Consider the following 17937-nt stretch of genomic DNA (forward strand, 5'->3'; position numbering starts at 1 on the left):
TCATTGGGCTTTTACATTGCAAAATACATTTGGGTTGAACCAAATGAAACTGCCAATATTTGAAAATTTTGACTTGCAAAAAATGTAAATTTATTGGTTCAACATAATTCATATTCATTCTAAAAATGTTAAAGCAACAGACATTTAGGCCATGGGAGCATCCCCACTGTACTCTTGCTCTGCTCCACAGAGGTCAGCATTGCTAAATGTGGGTGTTGATATGTCTAGAATTTTTTCTACTCTAATTAAGCATATCCTGTGGTACCATCTTCTGCAGATCAGTAACTCTTCGTCCTCCCACTTACATGTCATATTTTTTTTTCTTTAAACAAAGTGAATCATACTATAGAATGGTTAACCATTTTGCTATTTACAGTAAGCATTTATAAAGACTTTTCCATGTCAGCATAAGGATAAAGACATTAACTTCATTCTTTCTACCAGCTGCTTTGACCTTTGAGGTTGTGATGAATCATAATGTCTTAAACAATGTGGAACTTCTCTAAGCCTTTTCTGCACTTCTTTCTTTTGGGAGTCTTATCTTTGGCCACATGGGGTAAAGTGCAAGGCATAGCCTGGAGTATGTGCTTAAAGGGCTGGGAGTTTTAATCATGGTCTTGCAATTGTTTCTACAACTGTGCTTCCCCTCACCCATGTGCTGCAGATATCTCATTCAATGGTAATTTCCCAAATCTACAATCCAGAGAAAGTTGCCAGTGAGATCAGAGAGAAGGGGCTGGACAAGTGCCTGTGGAGTATTGGATTTTCTTTCTACTTCTCTGGTCCAAACTTCTCTTTCTATTTTTAATGTTTCCTTCCATCTACCCAACATCAACTTGGATCCTCTTCTCTTCCACACTATGCCTATTCCTAGGTGAGCTTATCCATTGCAAAGACTCAACACCAAACACAACCTTTTAATAACATGCCACTTTGGTCCATGCCTCTCTTCCAGACTCTGAATTCATATGCCCTGCATCCAACTGGACAGCTGGACTTGGATGACTCACAAGCATCTTATATCTGAAGCTACTTTCTTGATCCTGGGCCCCAACCTGATGATGCTCTTCTCCTCTTCTTGACAAACTCCATTCACACATTTGGTTGAGCCAGAAAATTGGGGTCCTTTATCCTCCTTCCCTTTTCTTTCATGTCTACTTCATCAGTACGCCCCTGTCCATCCTTCCTGAAATGTACTTCCCTTAAATCCAGTGTCAAACCATTGCCACTTCTCCCCTGGATGTCAACAGTCTCCTGCTGTGGTCCCCCTGCTTTTGCCTTTGTTCCCCCTACAATCCACTATTCTCACAGCAACCTGAATGTTCTTTTAGCTATGTAAAATGATCTTATCACTTCAGCTTAAAAACCTGCAATGGCTTTCTTTGCTTGAGAAAATAAACCTAAACTCCTTCCTGAGAACCATGAGGTCCCACAGGATTTGGTTTTGCCTCTCCTCCCAGTGTCATGTCAGCCCTTCTTCTCCTTCATCACACTCCTGTCACACTGGCCTTCTTTCAGATCTTTGAAATGGACAAACTCCTCCTCACCCTGGGGAAGATTACTCTCATCATTTCTCTGTTGCCTCTGTCTTTTTTATCAGAACTGGTATTGTGCCAGAGATGGGCAGTAGGAGCAGGAAATGAAAGCCTGGAAAGTGCCCAAGTGCCAGGTACCAGCTGGTGCTTGTGCCAAGGCTTTGCCCTCCTGTCCCTCCCATATCCCATCTGCCCTGGAAAAGAAGAAAAGAAAATCAGTGCTGCTTGTGTGGAGCCACCACTGCCAGAGATGAGGGTTGTGCTGAACACCCTTGGGAGGTTTGTCCATCGAAGTAGCTTCAAATAGCAAGTGGAAATGTAAGTCCCTTTTGTTCCTTCTTCCTGTTCTTTCATCACAGATTTCGAATCCTTTGGGATGAAGAGGTAGAAAGTATGGGTCCTGAGAAAGCCTCTCTGGGCCGAGTGGTCTGGAAATTCCAGAGGACACGTGTTTTGATGGATATTGTGGCCAATATCCTGTGCATTATCATGGCAGCCATAGGGCCGGTGAGTGAGGGTGGCCCTTCTCCTGCCTTGTCAAACAGGTCCCCAGACTGGCAAAGAATGTCATTAGTTACTTTCTCTACGAGCTGGTGGGTTTAGTACATTGTCATTATCTTTGAGCTCCTTGGGGGCAAATTTTCATAAAGCTAATCCTTGTCAAGCACAGCAGCTGCCACTGAAATTAATTAAAAAGTTTGCCTCATAAAGTCAGCTTGCCGGCATTATCTGAGGCTTCCTATACCAACCTCAACCCCCGGGGGCCCTCTCCTCTCTCCATTGTGCTGTTTTACAGACGGTTCTCATTCACCAAATCCTCCAACAGACCGAGAGCATTTCTAGGAATGTCTGGGTTGGCATTGGCCTGTGCATAGCACTTTTTGCTACTGAGTTTACCAAAGTGCTCTTTTGGGCTCTTGCCTGGGCTATAAATTACCGCACAGCAATCCGGCTGAAGGTGGCTGTCTCCACCCTGGTTTTCGAAAACCTGGTGTCCTTCAAGACGCTGGCACACATCTCTGTTGGCGAGGTAAGCTGGTCCAGGGTTTAATTTAGGAAATTAAATCCTGAGTTTTCTGAATATGATTGAGATGTGCTTCCTGGTTGGTGCATATGCCTTCCTTTTATTTGTCCACTGTCCTGCCCGTTATGGCCCATCTCCCTGCTAAATGAGGTGATGGAGACTCAAAACATCAGAGGAATTCAGTGAAAGGCAGGCTCCATTCAAACTGAAGAATTTGGAAATGTTTTCCTGTTCCAGCTGAGACAGGGCTTGGGGGTGACCTAATTTAATCCCTTTGATTGTCAAAAGGGACACTGAGGCACTATGGAATATACCACAGGCATTTAAAAAATGAGTGAGGAATTGATCCAATAACTCTGTGTAGAGTTTGGGGTGCTAAAGCCATAATAAAGACTATGCCTACTGGACTTCAGAATTTATATTTTCTTTCTTTTTTCTTTTTTTCTTTTCTTTTCTTTCTTTAGAGAGGGAGAAAGAGAGATGGTGGGGGGAGGGGCAGAAGGAGAGAGAGAATCTCAAGCAGGCTCCACACCCAATGCAGAGCCCAACATGGGGCTCGATCTCACGACCCTGAGATCATTACCTGAGCCAAAAACAAGAGTGGGACGCTTAACTGACTGAGCCACCCAGCAGTCCCTTAACTGACTGAATTTATATTTTCTTAAGCCCTTGAACCTTAGCAATAAAATCCTCACCATTTACACAATAAAATTTCCCTAGTCAAGGGAATTCCAGTGAGGCAAGGGGGAAGACTTGCCTCTTTCTTACAGTTGCTCTTTCATTATGTCCAAAGCATCCTCTATCAGTTAAGATGAACTCAGCTGCATAGAACAAGAAAATCCAAAATAACAGTAGATTAAGCAAGATGAATTTATTCCACTTTTTGCAAAAGGAGTCTGGAAGAGAGCTATTCAGGGCTGGTATGGGGACTTCTGGATCTTCCTACTTTTCTTTGTCACTATCCTAGTGCTTGGCTCCCAAAATAGTTCAGGATGGATGCTGGAGGTCCAGCCATTTCAGTCATGTTTCAGATAGCTGGTAAAAGGAAGGAGAAAAGAATAAAGGTGTATGTTCTGTAAGCTGAGTTGACTCCCGTTAAGAATGCATTTCCAAACTCCCATTTGACATTTTTGGCTTATATCTATCTCATTGCCCTTGACATAGTCACATGGCCATACTCTTTCCACAAAGGAGGCTAAAAAATGTAGTTTTTTAGCTGGGCATGTTGCTGCTCTGAATAAAGCAGGAAGAAGGAGAGATAGATAAAAGGTAGATGGTAAAAAAAGCTAGCCATCTCTCCAGCATGCTCTTAGATGATAATATTAATTACTCTTGACGTCTTTCTTCATTGGGATTCTCAGTCTTAAAATACTGGCCTCTTCAAAATCAGATCAGCGTGGGAGCCACAAAATTCATCATGTTGGTCCCTTGACAATACCCCTCCCCCTTAAGTCAGTGTTTTCTCTCCTCTCCTCAGTTGAGGAGATGTTTGGGTGACGCTTCCAAAGCCTGAATCCATGTGCTTTCTTTCCAGGTGCTCAATATACTATCAAGTGATAGTTATTCCTTGTTTGAAGCTGCCTTGTTTTGTCCCTTGCCAGCCACCATCCCTATCCTAATGGCTGTTTGTGCAGTGTATGCCTTTTTCATTCTGGGGCCCACAGCTCTCATTGGGATATCTGTTTACATCATATTCATCCCCATCCAGGTAACGGCAGGTCTTTGCAATTGTAACTGCTGTATGCTTGCATTTTGCACACATGTTTTGCTGAACTGGATAGAAGGTTTCATTTCCAGGGCAGGGAACTGAAGCCTGTGCCCCCACTTTGTGCTCCCAAATGTGCTTTCTTTTGTTGGCACAGTGTATTTTTTTTTAAGAATTTGAATTTGAATGCCCTGGGGGAGGGAGGCATGCTTTTCAGTTTGTCAAAGTCCCCAACATTCTCTTTGCATCCTAGCAACTCATGTATTTGTATCATCTGCCTGATCCCCAGTGGTGTCCCCTGGTCCACACTGGCTGCCACAACTTAAGGGAAGGATGGCTGAGAATCTCAGTCCAGCTTCCCTTAGAATTTTTCCTGGCACTTATACTCTGATCCCTGGATTTTTAGGCCAACTGCAACTCAGCAATTCTCTCTGAACACTGTTTGTACCTTGATTTCAGATGTTTATGGCTAAGCTCAATTCAGCTTTCCGAAGATCAGCAATTTTGGTGACAGACAAGCGAGTTCAGACAATGAATGAGTTTCTGACCAGCATCAAGCTGATTAAAATGTATGCCTGGGAGAAATCTTTTACCAGTACCATTCAAGGTAGGATGTGCAAGTGCTTGAAGAACAACTTACCCTGTAGAATGTGCTCTTCTAGGGGGTTCTTAAGGTTCCTGGGGCCAGGCATTCCAGAAAGGGAGTTGTGGGGACCCCCTGAGCTGCTTTTCAGGTTTTTCAAAGGATTGCAGAGATTTTAATAGACCCAGGCATCTGTTCTGGTGAACCCAAATGCTTAGCAGGTGAGCAACATATGGTTTAGACTTTAGGAAGGCATGTGGATGCTGGTACTGACTGGTTACCTTTTGCAAAAATAATCCACGAAAATATTATGAGAAGAAGAAGAGCTATCTCAAGCTATTTCCTTGACTTAAAAGATGTCTACACATATACAGGCACACACTCACACTTAACATATATATCTCCTTGCCTGCAGCAACCTCATCATGATTGCATGACCCCCTGACTTGACATTCCTTACACAGATATGAGGACACATATATAGCTTTAAAAAATGATATTAAAACCATTACAATCAAGTATAAATGCAAATCTAATTGCAGGAACATTTACATAATTGCTGACATAGACTCAGGTGATTGGCTGGTTACTGATCCGAACCAATGTTACAATTGACTCTCTGGATCTACAATTACACTTTTAGATCAGCGTGTAATTGGGCCTGAAGCTGTGTATCTGTGTTTTAGGAAGTGGCTTTAGAAAACTTGCTTCTGAGCTTGCCAAAGGAAGTGCTGCAGGTTGGGACACTGGCAACCTTTTGGAACCTTCCTTGAAGACCCAGATATACTTCCTCACACATTGAACTCACTTTAGTTCAATGATTTGATTAAACTTGATTCCATTTGACTTAGTTCAGTTTAATTCAACTCAATTTAATTCGAGTCAGTTTAACTCAATACATATTTATCAACTTCCTACTATGTGCCAGGTCATGGGAGCTGTGTAAAATGATTAGAGAAAGGTCCCTGCTTCTAAGATGAAGGGACAATGAGTTAACTAAGCTCAACAATAGCTATAAGTTTGTTGGCTCTACCTCTAGAATACATCTGGAATCTGCTGCTCTTCATTCTGTTGCCACCCTAGTGCAAGCCAATATTCTCTCCCTTCTGGACTATGGAAAGAACTTCTAGATGCAACACTTGCTTTCTTCTTTCCCATACATAAAATCCATTACGTACTCAGAAACCACTGTGACCTTTTAAAAATGTCAATCAGATCCTGTCCTTCCCTGCTGAAAAATCTTTAGTGGCTTCTTATCACACTTAGATTATTCCAATTTAGGGCTTTTGATTTAAATCCAAATTCCTGGGGCGCCTGTGTAGCTCAATCAGTTAAGTGTCTGCCTTCGGCTCAGGTCATGATCCCAAAGTCCCTGGGATTGAGCCCTGCATCGGGTTCCCTGATCAGTAGTGAATCTGTTTCTCCCTCTCCCTCTGCCCCTCTGCCTGCTTGTTCTTTCTCTCTCTCAAACAGATAAATAAAATATTTAAATCCAAATTCCTCTATATGGCCTATTATCCAACATGATCTGACCCCTGAAGACCTCTCTGATCTCATCACAGCTTGTCTTAACCCTTGATAACACGCTTGGGCCATGGAACCTTCTGTCTTTTTTTAGAACAACATCCATGCTCATTTATGCCTCAGGATCTTTGCAGTTGCTGTTCCCTCTGCCTGAAATGCTCTTGTGCTAGATGTTCATGGTGACTTTGTAACTCTTCTCAATGTTGCTGACTCAAAGAGGCCTTCCTGACTATAGTTCTAAGCAGGTCCATTCTATACCAGTTCCTTTTAATCATTTCACCCTGTTCATTTCTTTCATATCATCCAACAAATTTGTAATGATAGAATTTGTTTGTTTATTTCTTTATTGTCTATCTCCCCTATGGAAAGAGAGCTGAGACTCTGTTTATTCCTATATTGTCCAACACCAAGCACAGCACCTGGCCAATAGTAGACATCAGGTTAACATTTGTTGAATGAGTGAACACATGAAATAACTGTAGGGTGAAATGGGGAAAATGCCACAAAGGAAATGAAGAGAAGTTCTAGGAGGGTGAGAGGGTGAGCACATCACATTGGAGAGATCAGAAAGAGCATCATGGCAGAAGTGGCATTTTAGAAAGGCCTTCAAGGATAGCAAGGATTCAGACACAGACAGAGCTGGGGAAGACCCCCAGCAGGAACAAAGGCCTGAAGTGGGTATGTGAGAGTGCTTCGGGACAAGGAGGTGGGTGGTATCCTAGAGGCAAAGGGCATGTGGACAGCTGAGCTTTGGACTGCCATAGAACTGGGTTCCAACTCTGCCATGACCACTTAAAAAGCACGTTACTTAACCTGTGATGACTTTCCTGTCCTGCCAGAGAGCATAATGATAGCCTCTCCCTTGTCACACAGTGATGAGAGTGATCAAATGAGAGCCTTGTGCAGTGCTCCCCAGAGCACTCAGTAAGAATGGCAATGGCCCCATGTTGCCAGGGTGAAAGGGTTCTTGCAGAAGAGGCTGGAATTGGAGTGAAGAACTTTAAACACCAGGAGAAGGAGGCTTGAATTTAACTTTTGAACAGTGCAAAGGCACGGACCCCATCTGGACTTATGAAAGGGATAAATGCTCTTGGGCTTTGGTAGTTGTACCTGGGACAAAAGACAGGAGCCCCAATCTGGCAGTCTTCAGGTTTGTCACATGCGTTTTGTTTGGTTTTACAGTTTAAAAACTTTTTTCAATTAGTTCCCAACATTTACAAGTAGAAAGATGTCCCACAAAATTCCAGATCCCAGACTTCAGAACAGTTGAAAGTCTGGTGACCCTGAGCTGCCCTGCACTGAGAGGTGGAGGCCCCTTTCACTGAGGCATGTGGTCCCCATTTTGCTATACTCCACACCCTCCCTCTGGTCTTACTCTCTGCTCACTCCCTTCATTTACATTACTTGGCTGGCTTCTGTAGGCATCCAAGTGTATGACTCTTGACACAGAGAATCAGGTTTGGAAGAGACCTCAGAAACCATCCAGTATGGCAGCTGACATGCACTGAGCCCCCAGTTTGTGCCCAGGACTTTCTGTGCTTCCTTTCATTTAAACTTCACAACAGGAATCCTTAATACTTTTTTGCAGGAGGATAAGATAAGGGTAAATACATTTCTTAGTGCTGCAAAAATAAATCCATCATGGACTATTTTCTATTTACAGATATAAGGAAGAGGGAAAGGAAATTACTGGAAAAAGCTGGATTTGTCCAAAGTGGAAACTCAGCCCTGGCCCCCATTGCATCTACAATAGCCATTGTATTGACATTCACCTGCCACATCCTCCTGAGACGCAGGCTCACCGCCCCGGTGGTAAGAACCATCTCTAGAACTGGCCTCCTTCACACTCCAACACTGGCAAGTGCCAGGTGGGAAGTTTCTCCCTGCTTGCAAAGGCCCAGCATTGGCACCAGAATACCCAATCACAGAAGGGCCAGAATTCTATCTTGACTTTTAAAAACAAGTGCTTGGGCTGACAAGGAGCCCAGGAGAGCCTAACAGTGACTCTTATCCAGTCTATGTCAGTGCAGGGGTAGTGTTTAATGTTGGAACACAGTTTGACATTTGGAAAACAAAACTGAAATCAGATGAGCACTTGGCTGTTTTAGTCACAATTATTCATATGCTTTACAAGAAGCAGAGTTTGTGGGAGTTCTCTGGGTGGGGTGGGAGGAGTTGTAGGTACTGGGAGATGCTAGGGTCAGAATACCCCTTTTTTAAATCCCAACTCTGGTACTTTACTATGATGGAAGGCAATTCATTGAACCTCTCTTGCTTGGTTTTATTATCTATAAATGGGGTTATGATAGTCCCTGTGGTTGTGAGGACTGAAGGAGTTCTTTTATGTAAGGCACGTGGAACAGCGCCTGGTACGTTGTAAATGCTGTGTAAGTGTTTGTTGTTCTTATTAGCCTGATGCTCACCCAGGCCAGGAGATTTTGGGCTGAAAGCCTCTGAGGGAGAATTAGAATGAATGTGAGATGCTCAGGTTTTTTTTACAAGGGGGCCTGTGCACTCAAAGGTAAAGAAACTCTGGGCTAGATCAGAAACAGCCCCTGGCTGAAATAAACAAACAGCTGAGATATTAAACCCAGTGTCTGAAGGGTAAGTGAATGGAGGAAAGTCAATAAAAGCAAGAAAAAAAAAGAGAGAGAGAGAGAACAAAATAAGCAAGTATGCTTGAAGAGCAATAGTTGCACCAAAAGTCACAGATCTTGAAGGGAAGGGGGATGTGTGAGAAGGCAGGATGCTTTTGCGGCGGGGTGGGGGGCGGCATCTGTTGTGAGGCTGTCAGTCCTGTTACTTCCCTGTGTTTCTTTGTGATGTGCTTTTTATTTTCTTGGGTTCTTCACATGCAGTTTACTCACACACTCTGGGGGCTTGAATTCAGCCATGAACCCAAAGCCAGAATGAATGGCAATGACATACCAAAGCCTCAACAGAATGCTTCTCAATTATTGTGACTGTGTTCTGTGATCCCAAACGACAACAAAACATTCTTTCCCCAGCAACACACCAAGCAAATTTAAAACCAAATTGAGTACACATGGTTAATATTTTCTAAAATGATGATTTAGAAGAAATGTAGACCAAGAACAAATTCCCCTGAATGCAAGGCACATATTTATATTTCTTCAGATTTGGAATCCCTTGGCTTCTCTGTCAGGGCCACATCAGTAGGAGGTCAGCCCCAGGTGCTGGCTCACATCAGGAAGCCTGAGTGCTCTGTCGACCAAGGCCTGGGTTTTCTGAGCCAAGATCGTGCCTGGGGACCTGGGGGAGCTGAGTTCTCTTTGGGGATGGATTTGGGACCAGATGTGATGAAGACAGCATTCTTCATTGTCCCCTTACCGAACTAATGACGGTTAGTTGAAGCCCAGGGCTTTGTCCATGGGGCCTATTCAACAGCAGGAAGGATCGCTCTGGATTTGTTGATGGAAATTGTGTTATTAATTTCTTAAATGGGTGCTTAGGGAGAAGCTGCTAATTACAAGTCGGACAGATGAGAAGATGAAATCTGAGAGATGAAATCATGCACCCCTGGGGCACCGATGGAGCAAGGAAACTTATCTTCATTGAGGCTGTATGATGTTAACCACCTACCAGGCAGGGTTCAGTGAGAAAAGCCCCAGTAAGGAGGGGGGGTGATTTTTTGGGAATGGCAGTTGAACAGAGGCTTTTAAATTTGTCTCAGGCATGTGGTGAGGCAAGGGGTGGAGGCTAGACCCTGGGGGCAGGAGAGCCAGAAGTCACTCTCCACCAGCCAGCATGGGCCAACCCGTCCCTCCAGGAATCTTCTGTCTTCATCCTGGGGCTGAATATGGTATGGAAAAGGATGCTCTAGATTTGAAGGGTCAGAGACCTCTGAAGCAACTGGGAGAAGGGGATAATTTAGGACAATCCATGGGGTTTTGAATGAATGGTCTAGGCCATGTAAGGATGTGGATGAAGACTTCCAAACACGTTCAATTAGAGGCCTTCCTTGGACATTGTCTTCTCTGGACTGACAAAGAAAAGGGGATAAATCTCCCACCATTTTTTTTTAATTCTTATGTTAATCCCCATACATTACATCATTAGTTTTAGATGAAGTGTTCCATGATTTATTGTTTGTGCATAACACCCAGTGCTCCATGCAGAATGTGCCCTCCTCAATACCCACCACCAGGCTAACCCATCCTCCCACCCCCCTCCCCTCTAGAACCCTCAGTTTGTTTTTCAGAGTCCATCGTCTCTCATGGTTCGTCTACCCCTCCGATTTCCCCCGCTTCATTCTTCCCCTCCCGCTACCTTCTTCTTTTTTTTTTCTTAACATATATTGCATTATTTGTTTCAGAGGTACAGATCTGAGATTCAACAGTCTTGCACAATTCACAGCGCTTACCAGAGCACATACCCTCCCCAGTGTCTATCACCCAGTCACCCCATCCCTCCCACCCCACCCCCCACTCCAGCAACCCTCAGTTTGTTTCCTGCAATTAAGAATTCCTCATATCAGTGAGATCATATGATACATGTCTTTCTCTGTTTGACTTATTTCACTCAACATAATACCCTCCAGTTCCATCCACAAAAGTAGGGATCCAAAAGGGCACGTGCACCCCGATGTTTATAGCAACAATGTCCACAATAGCCAAACTGTGGAAAGAGCCAAGATGTCCATCGACAGATGAATGGATAAAGAAGAGGTGGTATATATATATACAATGGAATATTATGCAGCCATCAAAAGGAATGAGATCTTGCCATTTGCAACGACGTGGATGGAACTGGAGGGTATTATGTTGAGTGAAATAAGTCAAACAGAGAAAGACATGTATCATATGATCCCACCATTCTGATGAAAATTCAAAGCAAAAGAGATTAAGACATTGCTATCACTAATTTGCCAGCCCATGGTTTGTGAACCATGAAAAAAAAAAAGTTCCTGTAAAAATTCCAACTGTGCCATCATTTCTCATCTCAGCAAATATAATTCCCATGGATATAATTGTTCAGAGCCAAGGCAATATCTCATCCTAAACCCTATACCTCTCTTTTGTTCCTCAGGCATTTAGTGTGATTGCCATGTTTAATGTAATGAAGTTTTCAATTGCAATCTTGCCTTTCTCTGTCAAAGCAATGGCTGAAGCCAATGTCTCTCTGAGGAGAATGAAGGTATAACTAATGCTGGGTGAGTAGGGAAGAGAGATCTCATTTTTGGGTGGGAAAATTCTCAGATATGGGGAAGCTATGTAAACCCATTGGAGGGCTGGGTCACTGGTTTGAAGAACATTGGGAGAAGGCCCTGCATTCAGAGCTGGATCAATAAATGTGCATCAAGGAGGGTACAAGCAGAGCTTTATAAGGTGGTCTGCCCTTTTAGTAAAAGTGAAATAGAATCTCCATACATGGAGATGATGTTCTTGACCTCTACTCTTTTTCCAAGCTATAAATCTTAAGTTGTTCCAGGAGTGGGGTTGAGTTTTCACTGAACCATCCTCCTACCCTTTACCTACTTGGTTTGTCCTATGATGGGCGTGGTGATGGTAGTGATGAAAAGGGTAGTGGGGCACCACATTTATGCGCTCAGTTGCTTTATTCATTCAGTCAGTCATTCATCAGAGATATACTGTGTGCTTCCTATATATAAGGTATTGTGGGAAATGCAAATAAGAGGAAGAGAGAGTCTTTACACTCAAGAACCTTCAGTCTAGTGTAAGACCAGGTATCCCAGGAATTGATGTATGCAGCAAGGATACATGACTTGTACATAAAGTGGTTTTGAAGTTCAGGCAAGGGAAGGAAAAGGAGGAGGGTGTTCCAGACATGTGTGAATTAACTGAATGATTTTATTCACTCAGACCAGCAACTGGAAGTCATCTTAGGCATCTGAGGTGGCTGTATCCCTCTTCTCCCTTACTATCCACATTCAACCAATCAAGAACCCTGTTGGGTTATCTTCTACTCACTGTATTTCTTCAATTTTTTAAAGATTTTACCTATTTATTTGAGACAGAGAGAATGAGAGAGAGAGAGCACATGAGATGGGGGAGGGTCAGAGGCAGAAGCAGGCTCCCTGCCAAGCAGGGAGCCCGATGCGGAACTCGATTCAGGGACTCCAGGATCATGACCTGAGCCGAGGGCAGTCGGCTAACCAACTGAGCCACCCAGGCGCCCATGTATTTCTTCAATTTTAAGAGGCGCTGTTTTTAAGATTGGTTTGGAAGGTAGCACTGTTGACTCATCACTTTTTGAACAAAACACAAGCATGAACACCATCACATTAATTGTATATATTATATCAGATATCTTAGGCTAGAGGAACAATGCTATTTCTTGACTCCTCAACTTTTGGTCTGTCCCTACTGCCATCACCTTCATTCAAGGCCTTATCATCTCTCATCTGAATCATCCCAGTGACTTAATGAACCTATCTTCTTTTTCCATTGTTGCTCTCCTCAAATCCCTATCACCCTCAGCCCCCAGAGAGCTGTTAAAATATTGGTCTGACCACTGATATTCACCTGCTTGAAATCTTTGAGTCCTTGTTCCCTCCAGGACTGAGACTGAGCCTTCCATCAGCAGGTCCTTAGTTATGTCTCCACCTGATTTCCTATACCTTCCCTATCTTGAGAGCTGTGGTAATCCTGAATTGCTTGTTTCATGCCCCACCCCAATAAACCATGGTGTTGCATGCTTCCTTGCTTTTGCTAATGCAAGTCTCCTCTTCCTTCCCTCATCTTTGCCTATACAGCACCTTTACAGACTCAGCTCAGGCACTGATACATGGCCCTCGGGATGGGGAGCCAAGTTCCCTTCTCTAGAAGTTGCAGTGTTTTGTTCTTGTCACATTTCCCTGAAATGTCTGTGTATGTTCCCATCTTCTCTCAGACTGTAATCTCTTTAAGGATAGGAATCATGCCTTATTCATAGTTGCATTTCTGCATTTATCCCAGAATGGCAGAGTAGACACTTGACAAATGTTTTGTTGAACTGAGCTGAGTGGGGTCTTAGGAAGAAGACACAGTAGAGGCTGAGCATGTGACCTTGGTTTCATAAGCATTAGTGTCAGGCAATGAAGCCCACTACCCAAAGACTGGCAAAAGTTTATTGCCTTGGGCATGAGGAAGAAATGTAACTGAGATTAGCATTCTCAAATGTGGGTGACTCACATAGACCTTGTGGTTAAGGAGGCATCTGTCCTAGATAGCATGAGCTAGTAGACTATTTCTGCTGCAGCTTCTCCTAGGGGAATACCTTCAGCATATCTTCCCTGAATGTCCTAAGTAAAATTGCCAAGATTATGATTTTGGGTCGTTAGAAGATATATTGGGATGGTTCTTGCAAATGGATAATGTATGCCCAGTTAATTTTGTCTCTTTAATCTTAGAAAATTCTCATAGATAAAAGCCCCCCATCTTACATCACCCAACCAGAAGATCCAGATACTGTCTTGCTTTTAGCAAATGCCACCTTGACATGGGATCAAGAAACCAGCATAAAAAGTGACCTAAAGAAAGTGCAGAGCCAGAAAAAGCATTTTCTCAAGAAACAGAGCCTAGAGGCATACTGTTTGAGTTCATCATCCCAGGGAGTTGCTGGCCCAGAGGAGCAAAGTGATAGCTCCAAATTGGTTCTGCACAATATAAACTTTGTGGTGAGAAAGGTGGGTAAATAGCTCTACAGGTGTGGCTTCCATCTTTCCTCCTTGTATCACACAGCTATGGCCTTACCAAGGCCTAACATAATTCAGTCTGAGCTGGAGGTGGTGGTGGTGGTGGGGGGGGGGGATGTCTCTAATAGGCTGTCTTCTTTCCCCAATTTTAAAACTATGTACATGGATAATGGAGACATTCTCTTCAGGCTGAGAGAAGATGGTGGTTGTATTAGTACTGATCTTCAAAATCCAAAGGAGCCTGTTGCAACATTGAATGGACAATACATTTCAGGTGGCTAGGCTCAAACTGATGATCTTTTATAAATCTATTTAGATTTGTTCTTAATTTCACATTGGAGAACTATGATAGACAGTAACTGACAATTATGAGCACTTACTATTTACCAGGTACATAATTAACTCATTTAACCACCCCAATAACCCTAAGAGGTAGGTACTATAGCTACCCCTACTTTATGATTGAGAAACCTGACAGACAGGGAGGTTAAATATCTCACCCAAGATCACACTGCTAGAAAGTGAGAGAAGAGGGTTGCACACACAGGGCACCTGGCCCCAAAATCTGTGCTCTTCAGCAACATGCTTGTTAAAAGCAAATGAGATCAACAAGCAACCCAGCAAAGGAAGCCAGCCAGTCTGCTGGCCTCTCCCCTCAGGATTGGGGAATAGAGTCTTTAGACAAAGCTCTGCATTTATGGAATGTTTGGCCTTGTGGTTCTCTTGCACTGGGAACTCAGCAGCAGTGCTCTGGGGATGGCAGTATTTGTTGATTTTGCTGCAGAGGGCTCAGCATTAATCTTGTGCCTAGTATTTTAATATCCCATGTTGTTGACTCACCCTTTCCCCGTGCGAGCACTATAGAAGGAGAGGTTCCTATTTATTATGTGATGCTAAGCTCAATAGCTGGTGTAGAGTGGTACTTCTTGTCATTAACAAGGTTGTCTGCCATGTATTCATCGGAAATGGTATTTGCTTAGCTGAGTGCAATTGAGCTAGGTTCTCAGTTAAGTCCTGCTGGGTGCAACCCATTTTGCTTTCTCATCCCCATCCTCCTGCCAGTGATGTGCATGCAGCACCAGGATTGCTCTAACCATGCATTTGGAATTGCTCCAGAGAGGCCTCAGTGAACTACTCTTGTGTTTTAAAGAAAGAAGCTGCCTTTTAGCCCCCTCATTGCTTTCCTCCTTCTCATTATGTTGGTGACCCTTGGGCTTGTGCATCAAGAACATGGTCAATGTTTTCTGAAACAAAGGGGCAACACAGCATTGTGTGGATTAAGGGTATGCCTCTGGAACCTGGTGTACATGTGTTCCAGTCCCAGCCACTTGCCAGCTGTGTGACTTTGAATATACTGCCTAATCTCTTAGAGCCTCTCCTCCTTTACCTGCTCAATGGATATTTTAATAATAGCAGCACTTCACAAGGTGGGTGTGAGAATTGAAAGAGATATCATACAAAAATGCTAAGCCCATAGTAAGTCTCAACTGATGTTAGCTATTGTTGCCTTTTTTCTCTCACAACCAAGTCCAGTTTAAGAGCTGCACTTAAATATCCTAAATTCAAAACATCCATATTTTCCCCCCATTTTTTTTTTCTCAGTGAAGGTAAAATTTCTAATTTTTCCATGTAGGGAGAGGTGTTTTAAGTGATTATAAAGTAAAACATAACATAAAATTATAAATATGTACTACAGAAATTATAAAAATAGATGATGTAGAAAAAAAATCTAGAGCACGTGGCTGGAAAATCACCTGTAATCCCATCACCCTAACAACCACTATTAAATGTTGGTATGTATCTTTTCAGGTATCTTTAATGTGTCTATAAACATAAAGATAGCTATTTGATTTCCAAATTAAGATTATCAGGAGAATAACTACAAAATATTACTAACCCGCTTTTTCATTTAGCACAGTGGGTTTCAATTTCTTCCCTACCTCTGCAAAGTCACACTTAGGACATATTCTCTTCAGTTTTAATACCTGTACTGTTCTTTTTTTTTATTCCTATTTTTATTTTCTTATTTATCTTTTTTTTTTTTTTTGGTTTTTGATGTAGTGTTCCATGATTCATTATTTGCATATAACACCAAGTGCTCCATGCAGAATGTGCCCCTTTAATTCTCATCACCTGGCTAACCCATCCTCCCACCCCCATCCCCTCTAGAACCCTCAGTTTGTTTTTCAGAGTCCATCGTCTCTCATGGTTCATATCCCCCTCCGATTTCCACCCCCTTCATTCTTCCCCTCCTGATATCTTCTTCTTCTTCTTCTTCTTCTTTTTTTTAACATATAATGTATTATTTGTTTCAGAGGTACAGATCTGAGATTCAACAGTCTTGCACAATTCACAGCGCTCACCATAGCACATACCCTCCCCAGTGTCTATCACCCAGTCACCCCATCCCTCCCACCCCCCACCACTCCAGCAACCCTCAGTTTGTTTCCTGAGATTAAGAATTCCTCATATCAGTGAGATCAAATGATACATGTCTTTCTCTGATTGACTTATTTCGCTCAGCATAACACTCTCCAGTTCCATCCAGGTCATTGCAAATGGAAATATATCATTCTTTTTGATGGCTGCATAATATTCCATTGTATATATATACCACCTCTTCTTTATCCATTCATCTGTCGATGGACATCTTGGCTCTTTCCATAGTTTGGCTATTGTGGACATTGCTGCTATAAACATTGGGGTGCATGTACCCCTTCGGATCCCTACCTTTGTATCTTTGGGGTAAATACCCAGTAGGGCAGTTGCTGGGTCATAGGGTAGCTCTATTTTCAACTTTTGGAGAAACCTCCATACTGTTTTCCAGAGTGGCTGCACCAGCTTGCATTCCCACCAACAGTGTAGGAGGGTTCCCCTTTCTCCGCATCCCCGCCAACATCTGTCATTTCCTGACTTGTTTATTTTAGCCATTTTGACTGGTGTGAGGTGGTATCTCATTGAGGTCTTGATTTGGATTTCCCTGATGCCGAGCGATGTTGAGCAGTTTTTCATGTGTCTTTAGCCGTTTGGATGTCTTCTTTGGAAAAATGTCTGTTCATGTCTTCTGCCCATTTCTTGATTGGATTCTTTGTTCTTTGGGTGTTGAGTTTGATGAGTTCTTTATAGATTTTGGATACTAGCCCTTTATCTGACATGTCATTTGCAAATATCTTCTCCCATTCTGTCGGTTGTCTTTTGGTTTTGTTGACTGTTTCTTTTGCTGTGCAAAAGCTTTTTATCTTGATGAAGTCCCAATAGTTCATTTTTGCCCTTGCTTCCCTTGCCTTTGGTGATGTTTCTAGGAAGAAGTTGCTGTGGCTGAGGTCGAAGAGGTTGCTGCCTGTGTTCTCCTTTAGGATTTTGATGGACGCCTGTCTCACATTGAGGTCTTTCAACCATTTGGAGTCTATTTTTGTGTGTGGTGTAAGGAAATGGTCCAGTTTCATTCTTCTGCATGTGGCTGTCCCATTTTCCCAACACCATTTGTTGAAGAGACTGTCTTTTTCCATTGGACATTCTTTCCTGCTTTGTCAAAGATGAGTTGACCATAGAGTTGAGGGTCCATTTCTGGGCTCTCTATTCTGTTCCATTGATCTATGTGTCTGTTTTTGTGCCAGTACCATACTGTCTTGATGATGACAGCTTTGTAATAGAGCTTGAAGTCCGGAATTATGATGCCATCAGCTTTGCTTTTCTTTTTCAACATTCCTCTGGCTCTTTGGGATCTTCTCTGGTTCCATACATATTTTAGGATTATTTGTTCCATTTCTTTGAAATAAGTGGATGGTATTATAATGGGGATTGCATTGAATGTGTAGATTGTTCTAGGTAGCATTGACATCTTCACAATATTTGTTCTTCCAACCCATGAGCATGGAGCATTTTTCCATTTCTTTGTGTCTTCCTCAA

At 42.8% G+C, this 17937-nt stretch overlaps 1 protein-coding gene across 3 annotated transcripts in view; it reads left to right on the forward strand.

The window, feature by feature from the left end:
* ABCC12 (ATP binding cassette subfamily C member 12) overlaps window positions 1-17937 on the forward strand; it is a 69005-nt gene that overhangs the window by 3806 nt on the left and 47262 nt on the right. For 2 of the 3 annotated variants that reach the window (XM_064580388.1, XM_064580387.1), the window contains exons 3-9: window positions 1895-2042; window positions 2332-2565; window positions 4094-4267; window positions 4724-4871; window positions 8035-8183; window positions 11421-11528; window positions 13744-14019. In XM_064580388.1, coding sequence (XP_064436458.1) covers window positions 1895-2042; window positions 2332-2565; window positions 4094-4267; window positions 4724-4871; window positions 8035-8183; window positions 11421-11528; window positions 13744-14019 — 1237 coding nt within the window. The remainder of the gene's footprint in view (window positions 1-1894; window positions 2043-2331; window positions 2566-4093; window positions 4268-4723; window positions 4872-8034; window positions 8184-11420; window positions 11529-13743; window positions 14020-17937) is intronic. The other variant, XM_064580389.1, reaches the window with a different exon arrangement.

The sequence above is a fragment of the Mirounga angustirostris genome, unplaced genomic scaffold (genome assembly GCF_029215605.1).
Source record: "Mirounga angustirostris isolate CCGP_5_RB_7025 unplaced genomic scaffold, mMirAng1.0.hap1 SCAF_16, whole genome shotgun sequence".
In the NCBI taxonomy this organism is placed as follows: Eukaryota; Metazoa; Chordata; class Mammalia; order Carnivora; family Phocidae; genus Mirounga; species Mirounga angustirostris.